Raw genomic sequence first — 18,457 nt, 5'->3', positions numbered from 1 at the left:
GTGCCATGCAGTTGTTACTGACAAATCAAGCTATAAAAACTTTTTGCTCTTTAAGTGGACTTGCCCATAATATATAATCAGCTGTGGGGCAGTAGCCTCTAAATTATTTTATTTAAAATGATCAGAACCCAAAACAAAAGATATAAAAAACAAAAAACTCACAACAGGAAATTAAAAAACAAAATGATCGGACCTCTGAACCTAATTTATTCAGAGGGCCTCTATTTGAGCTCATCAAGTAACCAGAAACATCTTGATAAATATTCATTCTTCCAATTACAGAAACGTTTTAAATCTCAATTCAGTGAAGGACTAGTTCTTCTGGTCAGCTGGTATAACTGGCATTTAAAGACAAAACAATGTAAAAGGGAAGTCTTTGGTTTCCCAATATATAAACAAAAATGATATCCAGAAAACTGAGAAGATGTAGACACTTAGCATTCAGGGCAAAGTATCTGTAGTGCTGTCAAACCTGTGGGTGATGGTGGAGAGGTTTATTGGTTCCTTCTCTCACTCCTGATTGTGTTAGAAATAGAAACATCTGCCTCATCATAAAAAGTCATGATTTAAGAAATCTCCCACTGGTCATAGAAAGATATGTGTAGAAGATCCTGGTTAATCATTGGGCAAAACCCTCCCTAGGCAACTGGGAATTGTTTCTTCAAGGAAGTGTCACCCAACAGTCCAAGCATGTTCACAGATGAAGTAGCTGTTATTTCTTTCTATACATCCTGAGGGTATGAACCACACATCCTTCTGTGTAAAAACATACTAAGCACATTCTTCACAGAGCCAGTAAACAATAACTTTGAAGACTTGCTCAGAACTTTCTCTGAACATCTGCTTCCATTTACTGTGACCTGCTCCAAATATACCTCTAATTCTAGTAAGTGCCTGCTCTAAAGTCGAACATCTCTCTCAGGAAAAAATGGTGAATCCATTCTAATAAAGCATACTCCTTCACAACCAAATTTCTCTTTTAAAAGTAAAACTGTAGAAAACTGACTTCAACAATGAACACATAGCAGTCCAATTGGTTTACTTAACCCAGGGACAGATTCGTTTGATCAATTTCTCAGACATATGAACTGTGTTTGATGTGTCCAAAGCACTGCCTTGCTGTTTAGTGCCTTTTAGTGGCCTCCATTTAAAAAAAAAATTCTATGCTATATAAATCTCTGTATATTATCAATCCATGTATTTGATGTTGCTCAGTGCAGTGGTGTTCTTCACAGGAGACTGGCTGACTGGAGAGTTGAGATGGAATATCTACTGAATAAACCATATTTTTCTCAATATCAAGATTAATGAAAGCATACTATCAATTTCCTACTATAGCCTAGGGGCAAAAATATGGAAACAGTCCATATTTTCATCGGTTCCCATTATTTTTGGAATAATCTTAAAAATTTGAATATGTGTCTTTTATTGTTAAAAATCTGAAAGCAGGATGGAACTTTTGTTCTAGAAGGGTGATCATCTGATAGGCACAGAAATGTTGGCTCCAAGCCACACAGGTGGGCTCCTGGCCCCTAGCTGCAGACCCCTTCTCTGGCCACCAGGCTGCCCTCTGGTGCTTATCTCTCAGGTAGCCTTGTTAGCTCAATGCATGTCGATGTCATACATTTTTGACAAATCAAATGTTTAGAAGAAGTCACTCTTTTTAGTTAGCCTCTTTTTTCTTCTGAGGGCTCTGGAAGGAACTCCTGCCCAACCCCTCGTTAAAAAGTGTGAAGAAAATATTTTCTAGATTTCTGCCAGAGTAATACAAGAAGAAAAATAAATACAATTAATGGTTGTTCTAACTGTAAGCAGTTTTAAATGATTATTTTAGGAGCTTATCACTTTTAACAGTAAACAAAAGAGGTCAGAAGAAGTACTCGGTATTTAATAAATGGCCAAAGACATTTTCCCGAATATTCTTACAGAAAAAAGTAAGCTATCAATATTTTTGATTTCTAAAGGCCAATTTAATAAATAAATGCATGCCAGAAAAAATACAAAATTACAACTGAAAACCAATAATAACTTAACAGAAAATGCTGTGTTGTACACTTTTTATTGGTATGGATAACTTATTAAAGTAACAAATCTGAAAACACCTTTTGCTTTTGCTGGAAAGAAAGTACTATGTTAGAGAAGAACTAAGAGAAACCAGAAATCATTTGCAAAATGTAGGCATGTGATATGGTCTATGGTAATGCAACAGCCAGAGGTGCTGTTTTATCCATTTGTGTGTGCATGTTTGTACAAGCATCAGAAACCAATGACATAGACCCCAAAAGCAAAGTCACAACAGGCTTACTCTGTGAAACATGCTGGATTACAAGCACAGACTACCCAGGACGCAGAGGCGGTGCAGGCGCAGGTTTGTTGTTTCTTCTGTATGGGGTTTCCTTGCCAGATAGGGGGCTAATCATGCAATAGCTTGAGTTTCTCTGAACGTGATAAACACCCAGGATTACTAGAACCGGAAAGCGTGTGTTCACTGTTTTACAAGACAGCTGAGCGGTGTTACAAAAACAACAAAGTTCCTTCACTTTAATCTGGTTATATGCCCAAACCTCTAATCAAGAAATAATGCAGCTACAGGAGCAAATTAAATTACTATAAAACATTCCTTCATCTGTAAAACATTTCTTTTCCCCTCAAATTAAAAATTTAAAATAAAATGTCTTCGTTTTTGATAAGCAGCTCCACCACCAGTCTCTGATATCGTATATCATTCAATGCAGCCATGGCATCTAGTTCTGGAGATCTCATAAGGGTGGGTCCAAAGACGATTCCAAGGTTCTCTGCATTCATAAGATTCTCCTTTTCGTGGAGGGTCACTCTGAAAAATGCAAGTACCAGGAATAAATGACTTTGTGTAAGCCATATGTTCTTCATTGTGCTTGAACACTAAAACAAGATTCACAATAAAAGTTTGCATCTACTTATCAACAGGTTATTTCTCTGTAATTTCAAAGTACTGACTTTCCCTAAAGTAAATGATGTTAAGAGATAATTTAAACTTGTGGTGTTAATGTGCTGGACTGTATGGATTCAGTTCTATCTATGGATCCTCCTGCCACAGCCCACAGCCTATAGTTCTAAACCTACATTTGCAAATAGCTGAGAAGGAACTGGGTCACCTTGATTTAATCCACCCACTCTCCCTTCACTCTGGCTGTCTTTGCTATAGAGTAGTTTTGCAAGTAGACAGTTGAATAAGTGTCTAGGGAGAGAACAGCAGCGACAGTAATAAGCAATGGCTATGGGTAGGCAGCATCGTCAGGGAGGGTATGTGTTTATATGCTTTTTACCACTGCACAGTAGCACAGAGAATATCATTTGAGAGTTAGTCCTTTGTTTTAGTGTGGAACACTTAATTACATCCCAATAGGAAGCAAACCTGAATTTATAAGTGAAGTTGTAAGCACAATAAACAAAGGTTTTAAATGAGAGGAAAAATTTAAACATTCATGAGTGACTAGAATATCATTTTTGTATAACTCATGCCTTTGGCCACAAATGTATTTTTGTTTCTGATTGGTTTTAAATTTTGAAAACCTAAAACTACTAAAACTTGGTCATATAATCTGGAGACCTTTGCTTCAACTGATAGAGACCAAGGGTGACCGAGTAAGGGAGTAAAGCTGCATGACTATCAATCGCCTGAAAACATCAAACCACAACTAACTGAAATACTTTTTCTTTCCTCCCTTTATCCCTTACTTCTTTACTGCACCACTTTTTACATCAGTTTGCAGTGTTGGCAACATTAATTCAATAATCGAAAAATCCCATCACCAAGTTTGAAGTGCTTTTTTTGGAGCAATAAGACAGGAAAAGTGAGCTGCCTTGCAAGTTCCAAGTTGCTTGCTTCTTGCTTTATTATGCAAAGGTCTCTTCTGCAGCCACAACTCTCTCCACAAAAATTAGTGCACGTCCTTGGCAGAATACTGGTATTTCTAGCATATCTGCAAACATATACTGAAACTGCAAATCCATTTATAACACAATCAAGTCTGCACTCAGTATTGTAGTGTAAAATATTTTTAGCATTCCTTCTTAACTAGTACAATTTCGCAAAAGACAATATAGCTATGCATTTATTTATTCATTCAATAGATCATTTGTCTTTTCTTTCGCCCTTCATTTCATTTTATCCTTAAAATTTGGATGCAATACAAGTATAAGACTCAAAGTAGCTTGCCTCTTTAGATGTGCCATGAGGTACCGGAGGGTTTCGCAGTGAGCAGGTGGCAGTAGTTTCAGTGCTTCATGAAGGGTTTCCAATTGCTCATCAGGATCCATAATTTCTAAAATGGTAAGTTGAATACCAAGAAGAAAAGCATTAACACAAAATTGATACAAATGGTTCACTGAATTCTATTCTTGTGATAATCCTCTGAAACTGGTAAGAATGCTTTCTCATAATTCCTTGTCCAACAGCTTCGGAAATTATTTTTAAGGTTCAAGTCCAGATTTCCAAAGGCTCTTAGTTTCAATGTGGCAACACTAGTTACTTGGACTTTTGGGGATGGAGGGAACATCCAGTTTTGTCACTTGAGTGTCTTGGAGTCTGACAACTTCAGAAATTGGACATTGAATACAGGATGTAACAACAAAAAAATTCAGACATGTCAACACAGATAAAAACTTATACATGCAAATGAAGTGACCTTAGAATAATACTTACGGGATGGTACACTGCTTAAAATATCCATTTTCAGCAATGGTATACTAACCGTGTCACTCCATTACCCACTCTGACCCCAGGAAAGTCTTATTAATTGATAGTCATACTTTTTTCTTTTTAAACCAAAACATATACTATCCAACATTTACTTGCTTTATTCATTATGTTTAGTTTTAAATTACTTTGTTTTATATAAAAAAATCAAATCTACCTTCCAAATGCAAACATTTTCTGACTCAGACATTCAGAAGAATGCACGGCAGACTTTGAAGGCACTTCCAAGTGTTTTGCCTGATGGCGGGAGCCCTGAAATAAATGTGACTCTCCCAAAGGTGCAAATTTTGAAGGGAACCATCTACATGTGAATGTTTTAGTTCCAAATGAACAAAACCCCAGCACATTCCTTTGAGGTCAGACTGTATTCAATTCATTAGTCATCTGTATAACTGAAAACAACATATTTGGAATTCTGTAATCTCAAAAAAGAGCACCACAGTACATTCCTGCTTCTACTCAAATGTCAAAGGATGGGGTGCTTTTAAAAGTTGGGTTAGGCCGGGTGCGGTGGCTCACGCCTGTAATCCCAGCACTTTGGGAGGCTGAGGCGGGTGGATCATGAGGTCAGGAGTTCGAGATCAGCCTGGCCAAAATGGTGAAACCCCGTCTCTACTAAAAATTAGACAGGTGTGGTGGTGGGTGCCTGTAATCCCAGCTACTCGGGAGGCTGAGGCAGGATAATTACTTGAACCTGGGAGGCAGAGGTTGCAGTAAGCCGAGATTGTGCCACTGCACTGTAAGACCGGGTGACAGAGGAAGACTCCATCTTGTGGGGGAAAAAAAAAGTTGGGTTTCAAGGTAATTTCAGTGAGACTACATGCTGCTGAGTCCTAATCAGGATGGCGGCCTTGAAATGCTATGAAGACTACATCTGACCAGAATGCAACATCCAAGACACAAGACCAAAAATCCTAGTGTTTCCAACTTATAAAACAAACCAACTCAATGGTAATGAATTGAAGTCAGGTAAAAATTGGTGTAAGATGAATGTGAAAATTTCCTAGCATTGGTAAAGCAGATGTGATAAATTTCAGAAACTGAACAATGACTGAAGCTTTTTAATTCAAACAAACTTTGACCATTTTACAATCTCTACCCAAAATTTCCTCATAGTTCCTGGCTCATTTCTTTGAATGAAGAATGGATTTGCTTTTTGCCACGATAAATGATGTATGGTCTCTGAACTTCGTGGCCTTTAAAAAGTGCCAATTTATAACAGTGGTGCCAGCTCAGATACTGAAATTTAATCATCGAATTTCTAGAATAAAAGAAGAACGTACTATAACAACCACTAGTTAGGGTTTTTTTTTTTTTTTTTTGAGACAGAGTCTTGCTTTGTCTCCCAGGCTGGAGTGCAGTGGCGCGATCTCGGCTCACTGCAAGCTCCATCCCCCGGGTTCACGCCATTCTCCTGCCTCAGCCTCCCGAGTAGCTGGGACTACAGGCGCCCGCTACCATGCCTGGCTAATGTTTTGTATTTTTAGTAGAGACGGCGTTTCACCGTGTTAGCCAGGATAGTCTCGATCTCCTGACCTCGTGATCCGCCCGCCCCGGCCTCCCAAAGAGCTGGGATTACAAGCGTGAGCCACCACGCCCAGCCTAGTTAGGGTTTTTGTTTGTTTTTTGAGACAGCTCTGTCCCCCCAGCTGTAGTGCAGTGGCATGATGATGGTTCACTGCAGCCTTGACTTTCTGGGCTCGAGTGATCCTCCTGCCTCAGCCTTCCAAGTAGCTGGGACTGTAGGTGTTGCCACCACCATGTCCAGCTAAATGTTACTTTTTTTTTTTTGGAGACGAGGTCTCACTATGTTGTCCAGGTTGGTGTCAAACTCCTGGGCTCAAGCAATCTCAGCCTCTCAAAGTGCTGGGATTACAGGTGTAAACCACTGCACCCAGCTCTAGTTTTTACTATAATATAAATTAATTTGAAACTACACAAATCTGGAAATTAAAGAATAACCCAGTTTCCTTTTAATTTTCACAGTTAATCTCTGTAGGGAGAACTGTGAGATAGTGTTATCGGGCGAGCAAAAAATCTGCACATGGCGAGTTTACTTGCTACTGAGGGTGACTGACAATAAACCATGAATATGACATATTATAGTTACACGATTGGAATGAGGCAAGTGCGATGGGAAATACAGCAGGATAAAAGCATCGGAAGTATTGGGGGGTTGCAATTTTAAGTGGTGTGGTCAGGACAGACCTCAATGGTAATGAGCCATGTGGAGATCTGGAGAAAGACAGCGCTGGTGGAGAAGCAGCCATGCAGAGATCCTGAGGGGAGAGGATGCCTATAATGTCTGAGGAAAAGCGGAGAGCCAATTGTGGCTGCCAGTTGAGTGAAGGGGGAGATATTAGCAGGTGTGGTCAGAAGGGCAACAGGGCACTTGATCATGTCAAGCGATGCAGGCTATTTTAAGAATTTAGCATTTACTAAGATAAATGGGAAGGTTAGCAACAAAGAAAGGTCACGATCTGACATGTATTTTTCAGTTATCTGTACTCTGGCTGGCCAATGGAAAACAGACTGTGGAAGGCAAAGAATAAAAGCAGAAAGACCATTCCAGTAATTATTAAAAACATCCAGGTGAAGAATGACAGTAGCTTGGACCAGGGGGTAGCAGTGAAGGTGGTAAGAATTTGTTGGATTCTGGGTATATTTTGAAGGTGGAGTTCACTGGATTCCTGATGAAGGATATATGAGAAACAGAAGAATCATGAATGATCCGAGTTTTTGGCTTTGGCAGCTGCGAGGACGAGGCCTCTGTTAACTGAGATCAGAAAGACTGTGGGTGGAGGAGGTTTGGTGGAGAAAAGTTCCATTTGAGATGTTTGTCAGGCATTCAAATGAACATGCTGACTGTGGATTAATCTGGTGTTCAGGGAGAGGACATTTACATCTCCAGGCTGGAGATATACATTTGGAAACAAATGACAAAATGCACTGAATATACTGAGATCAAATTGGCAGACATTCTTCCCTGGAACTCATTTCTCCTTTTCTTCCACTTACTAAAGTATTACCCATTACCATTTTTTTAGAGAATACAACTCTTTAGCCATAAGAAGCATAATTTAAGAGAGAAATAGACAAAATGGAATGTATTCAGAGATGAATGACCATCAATTGTCAAATATACAAAATACACATGGAAAAGGGTGATGCCAAGAACACTGCTAATGGGAGGGAGTTTTTAAACAAAAATAGGCAGATTTCTGTTGTACACAGAAGGGCTTCATGACTGTTACATCTGTCCACCAGTGAACTGGCTGCCTCTGGAAGCAGTGAGTGAGCTTGCAGGAACTAAATATTTCAAAAAGAATGTTTTATAGAAGAGAGTCTAGCTGCATGACCCCTTAGAATATGTTCAAACTCTAACATCCTACAGTTCAATATAAAATTGTAAGTTGACTTATTCAACAAATATTTATTACACTTATTATGTAAGTAAGGGACTATCACAGGTACTGTGGGAAAAGGAACATGAGTGAGAACTCCTCCCTTTAAAAGGGATTCCCGTGAAGTAGGAAGACAAAACGTAATTACAACCTTCCGGCATGAAGGAAGGAGGCAGTAAAGATATCCAATTAGAGGTGATGGGAATCAGAGGAGAAAGACGGTCTGCAGCTGAGAGGTCCAGGGAAGAGCAGATGGCATTAGAGGATGGCCTGGAAGGATCTGGAAAATGTGAACACTGTCAGAGAAGGAAATAAAGACTCTAAGCCCATGAAGATCTAATTAAAAGCTCTTCTACAGTATGTCTAGTTAATTTTACATAGAGAAACTTGAATACAAGAAGATTAAAACTTAGAAAAAGGGGTGGCTCAGTGGCACGGCTGAGGAAACACTAACAAGTTCTCCTTCCCAGGCTTCTCTTCCAGAGATTTTAAGTTGCTTGGGACCAAGAACCCTGGGTTTTATTTGAGTTGATCTGACTCACTCAAGGTTACACACTGAGACAAGTAGCTTTTCTAAGATGCTCTGGGAACAGAGCTCTCAGAATCCTTGGCCAGAGGAAGATTTCTCCCCTCATTACCATGAGGAGCGCAACTTTGGTAGTGCTGTTTCCATCGTGACCAGGAAGCATCCATAATGCTGGATTACTGGACGCTCTGTGAGAAGCACCTGTCTTTTTATTCTAGGGCAGCAATGTCTTAACTGGTGGGGAGAGGGAAAGAGGAATGGGGGGTTAGTGAACCCAGACTTCAGGTGGGTTTATCATGGAGTTTCCAGGGGCTTTGGAAGAACTTCCAGCTGTAGCATGGGATGATCTGGCTTTTTCCACCCTTGCTTTCCTTTTTCATTTCCTGCAGTCACTCCCTTCCAGCTTTTAAGCTGCAGGTTCCTCCAAGAAGGCTGCAAAAGCAGAGCTCAAACAGCTTTTGTAGAAGAAAAGTTTAACATAAATTCTGTTTTTTTGTTGGCAAAGGATGCTAATAAATGCCAGAGACATTTTTAGGAGCTGAGAGAGAAAAAAATTTTGGAGAATATATCTGCATTAGGAAGGATCATTTAACCCTGTCCCTCATTTGAAAGGGGTTCTTTCCTTCCTTCCTTCCCTTGTGTAAGTCTCATTCCCTGTTCTATCAAGTGAGCCAGGCAGTGTGACAGAGTGGGTTAAGCAAGGGCTCTGACCTTGGAAATGTGTGTGAATGCCAGTGCCACCTCCCCTAGTAAGCAATGTGACCTTACACAATTTACTGATACTCCATCACATCTCCTCCTTTCTAAAATTACATCATGGATGTAAAGTGCTCGTCTATGGCACCTCGTCTATGCTCTATAAATGTTAATTTCTCTCTTTCTTATCTGCCTTTTAAGAGAATGACTGTATCTGCACATCTAAAGAAAGAAACTTAATCTACTGCCAGAAGAGAGTGTACAAGGACACAATGTTCCACAAACAAGATATTGCTGTCAAACATGTACAACAAACATTTATATTATATATCAATATTATGCCAGGGTTTTTGGTGTCACATAAATCAGACATCCAAATAGCTGAAATTATAAGGAGAAATTTCTACCTTGATTTCCGAAAGTTTCTTTCTTATGATGTTGGTTTCCAGAGTTCTCTGAGAGGTGAGATAAGGGGTGCTAATTTTGGACAGGAAGGCTGTTTCAGAAACAAACTCCATAATGATGACAAATGATTTGGAAGGACAATAAAAAGAGTTTTTTTTCAGCAGCTAAGGTGGGTGTGAGGAAAGGAGAGGTCATTTGGAATTGTGGGGGCAAAGGCCTCAAAATCCAAGAGGAAGCTTGGCTTTTACTTCTTCCTAGATATGGCGGTATGTGGAGTTCAGAACCTGGGTTTGCATCACTGCTTTGTCCTCTGCTGATCGTGTGCCCTGGAGTTAGGTATACAGCCAAGCTTCAGTTTTACTTCCAAGCAACAACAGAGTGGGAACTCACCCACTTTCAGTGGGATCAGAGTCCTGGGGATCACAGCACACTGTGGACTGGGCAGCTTTTCACAGGCTCTGTGTGTGTGCGTGTGTGTGTGTGTGTGTGTGTGTGTGTGTGTTGCTTTCTAGAGATGAGTGGCAAAGAGACTTATCCGACTGGAGAGGAAATGTCTGCCCCATGAGACAAGGATGTGTGAGATCCCTCATACAAATTTTCATGATCAGCCCTGAGTCCAGTAAGAGACCTAGAATTTGTCATGCTTTCTAACCTAATGCTTTGAAAGAATTCAGTGTAATTCTCATGGCTGTTCTCTACATGGGAGCTTGAGCTGACCCACAAGAAATCAGGGCTCCACGGAACTAACCACAAAAATCCTCCATAAAAGCCCTGAAAGGGAAACTAAAATTTAGAACAAAGAAAGACTGTACTTCATGAAATTCCCAAGTCAAAAAGCAAATTAGTGTTACTAAGGAAGTGATGTTATCATTTAAAGATGAAGACAACATATGGTTTTAAAGAGAGAAAAGCAAAGTGACAGAAATGGCCTATCTTTTCCAAAAAAACCGGTAATGCTAATACTTAAAACCATTAAGAATTCCCTTCTTTAAAAAATGAAGTGTGAATTACAGGTATGATTTTTACAGCATAAAATTTGACAAATTAACCTTTGCTTTTTCTCATTTTCATTTCAACTAGAATTTTAAAAAACTTCTTGATATAAAATAGTGCTTTTTAAAGTATGATTTGTGGGCCAGTGCCAGTTTGCTAACTGTTAATAGTCTGCATTAACTTATATGAGTACAGAAACTGAGAATAAGAATTTAGAAACATATAGCAAAGAAATCTTATGCTTGCTGAATTTAATAAAAGATAGTTGGGTTTTTGTTTTTGTTTTATTTCTTGAGACAGAGTTTTGCTCGTTGCCCAGTCTGGAGTGCAGTCGTGCAATCTCGGCTCACCGCAACCTCCGCCCCGGGTGCAAGCGATTCTCCTGCCTCCACCTCCTGCATAGCTGGGATTACAGGCATGCGCCACCACACCCAGCTAATTTTTTGTATTTTTAGTAGAGATGGGGTTTCACCATGTTGGCCAGGCTGGTCTTGAACTCCTGACTTCAGGTGATCTGCCTGCCTTGGCCTCCCAAAGTGCTGGGATTACAGGCATTAGCCACCACCGGCCTGGTTTTGTTTTTTTAATTTTACTTTTCCAGTTATTCATTTTTATTTTATTTTACAAAAGCATTGGCCTACGTCTAAAGAGCACTGGTATAAGCCTCATTTTGGAAAATGAGGTTTAGCACATTACAAAGAAGCTTCTGATGGCATTAAGTCATAAAATAATCGACGTTACAGAACAATGCAAAATTCTTGTAAGTATATTAACCATAGAGAGAGGCGAAGGGGAAATACTTCAAAAATGCATTCAAGTTAACCAGAAAACCAGGAAGAGTGATTACCAAGAGGAGGTTGTCAGGTTATTTGAAATACATGCATTCATACTTACTGGCAGATTCTATAAACTTAGGGTAGGCATCATATGTAATGAGTGGAATTGGCAAATCCCTGAAGTACAGTTTAAGTGCACCAGTGATAATGTTGATATCTTCATACATGTTCACAGAAATATCTGCCTTCTCACCATCTTTTAAGGATGTTGAAAGAAACAAAAATAAATATCTGGATTCACAGCACTGTTTTAATGAAAGACATATCTGTATATAAATCAGATTTTAAAGATTAGCAATCCTTCAGTTTTTAACAAAGTGTAGTGTGCTACATGTTACATATTAATGATTAATTTTCTATGAAAGAGCCTCTTCTGATCTCCAGCATGCCTCAGCATGCCTCACCTGCCCTACCAGACAGGTTAAGCTCCCCAGTTATTAATATTTTCCTTTATAGCCCTTATTAAAATAAAATCAATAGCTACTGTGTGATTATTATTTAAAGTGAGCCCTCCATGAGTGCAAGGACCAAGCGTACATGGTTAACATCGTATCTAAAGTAAAGAACATGGTGCCTGGCATATAGTAGCTGCTTAATATTTTTGAGTTAACGAATCAATGGAAAATAGATTTAGACAAGCTAGGAGCCTAAAAGAGTAACAGGCTGGGGCTTCCTATGTACGTTGTTATTAAACTGGTTCTTTTAAAACCTGCTTTTTAGTAAGTATACACAAATACATTCTTCCACCTGTATTATCTATTTACTTATTTTCTGTTTTGAAATAATGCAAACAAATCCTGGAATCTGATATCTACATACTACATACTAAGTAGGGCTATACCATATCAGCACAGTCTATAATATCTCTCTTTCCTGATTGTTCCTTTACTTTCTGCTCTTGCCTCCACCAGACTAGGGCTCTTCTGGGGTAAAGCTCATGAGATTTTATTTCCTTTGACCATGGATCTCTCACTGTACTTGTCACATAAGTATCTGTGATTCCACCAAAGGACAAAATGTAGCAGAGGTATAATGGCAGCTGCTGACGTCAAGAGTAGTCAGCTTTCCATTCAGTGACTAAGCTGGGGAAGATTTCCCCAAACTTGCCTTTTTACCTTGGCTCTTAAATGAGTTCATTCCAGCATCCTATGGATATTGTCTTCTTTCTTGGATCTCATTACTTGAGGTTTATGTCTCTCAGAAGTGATCATCCTTAATTATTCCAAATTATTTTGCTCTGTTTATTTGATATCCTATTCCTTTGAACATGCATGGAATTGGGCAGTATTTATATACAGAACTGATTTTAATGATCTGAGTCACAGGCTTCCTGTAACTCTTGTTAAAATCCTTTGCATCATTCCTACAGATCTTGCAGATGAGTGCTGGTACATATCCTTGGGAAGCCGAAGACTGGCCCCCAGCAGTGTGGCTACAGGGAGCCAAGGTGAGCTCTCCATGAATTTTAAAATCTGTTACTGGTGTTTTCAGGTCACAAAATGGTTGTCTTATATCTTCAATAGAGGAAACTGTGCCATTTCTTTGTTCTCTGGGGTCCATAGGAACATTCAATTTCTTTGTCAGTGTGAATTTAGTTTTGAGACTCGTAGCCAGAGGCTGGGAATGGACATGCTCAGCTGCAGAGCTTCCAGAGTAAAGAGATGCTTCTTCCCGTTCAACCTGTCAGGGATTCAGGACTGCTCTTCCTGATGCTTATTCGGAGTGAATACACCATTACTTCACCTCCCTTTCTTTGCTATTAATCACGTACTTGGGCTGGCCTTGTTTCCCTCAGGTTGGTAATGAATATTTAATTATTTTTGCTTTCTGCCTCTGTTGCCTACAAGAGGTCTGTGAATGGGAGAAGTTTCTGTGATAGGACTAGAAAATGTACTTGCAAAGGACAGTGGTTCCTTAAAAGATCACTAACTCTTACTCCTTTACTTCCTATATTCAAGGCTACAGGTCTTCTTTGGAACCACCTTGTTCTAGTCCTTAGAGCAAAGACAAATTGGAGAACCATGGAAGCAAATCTTAATTTAAATGTTAGCTAAGAAAATTAAGCTCCACTGAGCTTTTCTTTGACTAGGCTCCTTCTACAGTGGCGGATGGGAGCCCCACGGAAGGCCACTAAAGCTGCTTTCAGCTTTCTGGCCCCAACACACGAGTCCGGGCTTGGGTCTCAGCTCATCAAAGATGGTGATGAAGATGCCAGGGGGGCATGGATGACAGGCAGGGTGAGATGGGTTAACTCAAGCCTGAGAAGCCTGAGATCTGTAATGGTATAGATCCTACTCTTTATTCTATTGTTTTTGGTGAATGTAATCGCTCTGTATGTATTTTTGTGAACATGGACCAGCCTTGGATACTCAAATATTGGTAACATAGTTTTATTTTATACTTCTTTTGCACTCTGAAATTTGATTGTTTAATAATTACAACTCATAGAAAAAATTATAAGCTAAGTTTTTAAATTTGGTATAATAATCATCGATTATTTAGAAAAAATAATGCAAAAAATACCTCATAAGAAATTTAGCAAAGAGTATTATGTCTTAAGTTATGGAACATTGTGAAAAACATACCTCTGTCGAAAGCCATCTTGACATCTTCAATTAGGTCACTAAATCCTGATACTCTGTATAGTCCTTCAGAATTAAGACCTGACAAATAAAAATAGTTAGTTTCTTTGAATTATGTCTTTTCTTCAGATTTTAACTTCTCACACTTTAAGCTGGGAGGTAGTGTGTCAGAAGAAATAAAATATACATGTTTAGAAATCTTTTCACACTCTTCTCCCAAAATAAAATGATTTCACACACAGTTCTTTAACTCTTACCTATTGTCACCTGAATATCATCTGGCTCATCATTTGGTCTAATTAAGTCAAATATGTGAAGTCTTAAGGGAAATAATTCATCACCCCAATTACATCATAAATTCTTTTACATAACAGAAGACTAAGATAAAATATAGGCCTGTTTTTCCCAAGTGGGAAAGAATAATTAGGATGCAGCTCTGTTTTTGGCTTTACATAGTTTCAGTAGAGCATTTACACTTTTGCTTCTTGAACCAAAGAAAAATATAAAAACTGAAAAATGAATTTGTCTTTACCTGTCAACTTTTGCAGACTGGAAGCATCATCTATAAATGTATTTTTATATAAGCATATTTGCTATACTTGGTTAAATGTACCTTGAAATCAAGCTATTTAATTACTTGTTAAATTAATTCATTTCAGTCTTTGAGATCATTTGACATATGAAACCATTCCCCTCCAAATTACAGAAGACAACTGTATTGTGCAATGAGGTACCCAAAAGCCATCAGGACTGGTACTGGTAGTGAAAGGAGATCACTGCAACCCACACTGCAAATGCCTCACCTCTAGACTCAATCTCTCTGATGCACATGTCTACTACCATTGGCCGCTTAGTGGTGTGTGCTTTCACGAGCGTTGTAAGGTCACAGCTGTACACTTTTTTGACATGTTTCAAGTCTGGTTTACAGTCATTTGGGACCATCTTGGAACACTGCTTATGAACATTCAAACCACAATCTAAGAAAAGAAGAAAGGAAACATTCAATATTATTTTCAGAGTTTTGAGCATTCTGGAGTGTTAATTTTAGCAAAAGGCACTCCAGCTTGAATTAGGTTTTAAAGTGGACTAGACTCCAGCAGTTCCTTCTGGGTGGGAAAACAATATTCTCATCTTTTCTCTTGGAACGATTTGGTTATAAGCCAGGAGACCAGAATTCTTGCTCATGCTTCATCATTTAATTGCTATATGATCTCAGGAGAATACAATGAAAAATCAAAATTAGTAAGTGTTTAATTCAAAGTCCACAAAATATGTCAAATAGCCAATAAAAAATTAACCCATTTCTTTAAAGTTACATAAAAAGTTTATTTAATGTGGGGTATAATTGTATTTTAAGTATATGTGATATAAAGTGGAATTGGACCTCCAAAAGTAGGAGTATCCAGGGCCCTCTTAAAATGGTGCTGCTCAGGTTTATATCTATCCGTAATCCTTTCTATATATATGATAACTAATATATAAATTCCTCTAGTAGCTAGAAATAGCTGTAACTATTATTTATTGCTATACTATTACCAGCTAACATTTATTGAGGGCTTACTAGTGCCAGGCACTATTCTAAGTGCTTTACATTTATTATTTCACTTAAACTCACAAAGCTCTATGAAACAGGTACTTTTTTCCCTCATATTATACCTGAGAAAACCAAGCACACAAGTAATAAGTAATTTACCCAAGGCCATGCATTTAGTACACAGTGCAGCAGAACTCAAGCCTATGGATGATTCTAGAGTCCACATTTTAAAAATGTTTACTGTTTAATTACAAAGGATATAGCTGAAAAGATGTATAGAAAGAGGAATGGGGAAAGGAATGTGGTGGTTCCAGCCCTCCCTGGGTGCATCACCCTCTAGGAACCACCATATGTTCAGCTATCTGGAAGCCCCTAGAGTCAGTCCACAATTTTAACACCTAGACACATACTGCCTCTACTGAAGTTACTCTTTTGCTTTGTAATTTTACTTAGTTATAACTCCTAAGATGCCAGAAACCAAATATTTTCTAGTTAATATTGTGAGACACTTTATTTTTCAACAAGCAAAGCACAACGAAATTTTAGATGGGGTAGAGAGGAATACAAATATTTTGTTAAATTAGACTGCAGAGTGAGAAACCATACCTAAATAATTCAACTAAAATAAATGTCATTTTTATGTTTTAAAAGAACATAACCTATTTGTTTTTAAGTTCATAAAAACTCGATGTTGACCTCTTGTAAATCCAGTCCAAGTGGCGCATATATGATTTATAGCCAGGTCTTAAGGAAGTCAATTTGAAAATCGTACAATGCCATTCAGTTTTGCTTGCTGTTTCTGGCAGAAAAGGGATCCTAATATTCACCTCACAAAATTGTTATGAGAATTAATGAGCCAATGCATTCAGGTGCTTTGAATGTTGTAAAATGCTAGACAAATGCTGGAGATCATTATCATGACTTTTGGTAAAAGTTATTAGCTGTGATCTAGTTATATATAGCGGTAACAGTTAACAGAGACAAGGAAAATTAGCCAAAACAAGGAAAATTAGCCAAAACTTACGAACAATATCATTGTTTCATTAAATGTGTAGACACTGACAACTTGAAGTGAGAACTTAAGGCCTGTGGCAACTCTAGGGAAAGAATTCATATGAACTGAGCACCTCCAGGTACAAAGACAGGCTAGGTGTCAAGGGAAGCTGGGTCTCTGCATATGTGTGGAAGATGGCATCACCAGTGCTAATAGTGCCAAAAGTTATCAACCCTAAGGAACGTCAGCTTGTGAATACAGAATGGCTTCCAGAACAAACAGCTCAATCTGTACTATCTGAACAAACGACCCAACACTATTCCATATCATTAATGTCCAAATGACTTCAAAACCAAGTCCCAAATTCTTCTTTATCTCTGTATTAGAGAATACATAAGAGATCTGATTCAATCATAAGGCAAACCAACTGTCCACTTAAAAGACCTCCTGTCTCCTGAATATTTTAATGTTTTGGGTAACTTTTATAACTTAGAATTCAGTCTAGAATTTATTAGCTATGTGATTTTGAGTGAGCTGCTCAAATTTTCTGTACCTCAGTTATGTAAAATGGGAACAATAATAGTATTTATTAGAGTTCATGTGAGGCTTCAATGTTAATATATGTAAAATGCATACATGTAGTAAACTGTGTTTACCATGACTATGTTGTTGTTTAGAAAAATGAAATAACACTTTGAGAGGCCTTTTCTATGTAGTACCTCAAGGTTGTCAATCAGCTTAAGGTTAGAAGCTAAGTTGAACTCAAGGCTAAAAATTTCATATTTGTCAGATGTGAAGGCCAGGTCCTGAAAAGGAACTGGATAACTGGGGATACAGATGCTTCCATGTCTACACTGTTCTTAATGTATTTCATTTAAATAAAAGGACCCCCAAGTAAGTAATGCATCATTTCTCTCTCGACTGCTTTTGCCATATTTGGGGAGTTTTCAGCTATTATTTTTTTCAAATATTTTTTCAGCCTCTCATTCTTTATCTTCTTTTGGGATTCCAACAATACAAATGCTTAAAAGTTTTGTTATGGTCCCACTGGTCTCTGAGGCTCAGTTCACTTTTTAAAATCTATTTTCTAAGCCAAGCATGGTGACTCACACCTATAATCCCAGCACTTTGAAAGGCTGAAGTGGGAGAACTGCTTAAGGCCAGGAGTTTGAGACAAGCCTAGGCAACATAGTGAGACCCTGTCTCTACAAAAATTTTTAAAAATTGGTGGTTGTGGTGGTGTGTGCCTGTAATTCCAGCTACTCAGCGGGCTTGAGGTAGGAGGATTGCTTGAGCCCAGGTGGTCAAGGCTATAGTGAGCTATGATCATACTACTGCACCCCCGCCTGGATGACAGAGCGAGACCCACTCTCTAAAAAAAAAAAAAAAAAACATTAAAAAATACAATTTTCTTTTTGTTGTTTGACTTGGATAATTTCTACTGATCTTCACTTCAAGTTCATCTTCACTCTGTCATGTCTGTTCTGCTACTGAGCCCATAATCCGGTGAGTTCCTTTTAGTTATATTTTTCAGTTCTAAAATTTCCATTTGGTTCTTCCTAATATCTATTTCTTTTCTGATATTTCCTTTTTTTTCATTTGTTTCAAGAGTGTTCATAATTGCTTGTTGGGGCATTTTTTATGACAGTTGCTTTTCTTGTCTGATAACTACAATATCTGTGTCATCTTGATGTTGCTATTGGTGTCTGTCAATTTTCCTTTTTTATTTAAGATTTTCCTCGTTATTTC

The 18,457-nt window shown here is 38.4% G+C and overlaps 1 protein-coding gene across 3 annotated transcripts in view; it reads right to left on the bottom strand.

Moving 5' to 3' along the window:
* Positions 1 to 1,926: 1,926 nt before the first annotated feature.
* CHN1 (chimerin 1) overlaps positions 1,927 to 18,457 on the bottom strand; it is a 214,213-nt gene continuing 197,682 nt past the window's right edge. For all 3 annotated transcript variants that reach the window (XM_030916099.1, XM_030916100.1, XM_030916101.1), the window contains 5 exons: positions 14,984 to 15,157; positions 14,184 to 14,261; positions 11,657 to 11,794; positions 4,199 to 4,304; positions 1,927 to 2,833 (listed from right to left, as the gene is read on the bottom strand). In XM_030916099.1, the coding sequence (XP_030771959.1) occupies positions 2,662 to 2,833; positions 4,199 to 4,304; positions 11,657 to 11,794; positions 14,184 to 14,261; positions 14,984 to 15,157 (668 nt within the window). In that variant the 3' untranslated portion in view covers positions 1,927 to 2,661. The remainder of the gene's footprint in view (positions 2,834 to 4,198; positions 4,305 to 11,656; positions 11,795 to 14,183; positions 14,262 to 14,983; positions 15,158 to 18,457) is intronic.

Source organism: Rhinopithecus roxellana, chromosome 14 (genome assembly GCF_007565055.1).
Source record: "Rhinopithecus roxellana isolate Shanxi Qingling chromosome 14, ASM756505v1, whole genome shotgun sequence".
Classification (NCBI taxonomy): domain Eukaryota; kingdom Metazoa; phylum Chordata; class Mammalia; order Primates; family Cercopithecidae; genus Rhinopithecus; species Rhinopithecus roxellana.
The sequence above is the reverse complement of the archived record's forward strand: the minus strand, read 5'-3'. Positions and strand labels throughout refer to the sequence as shown.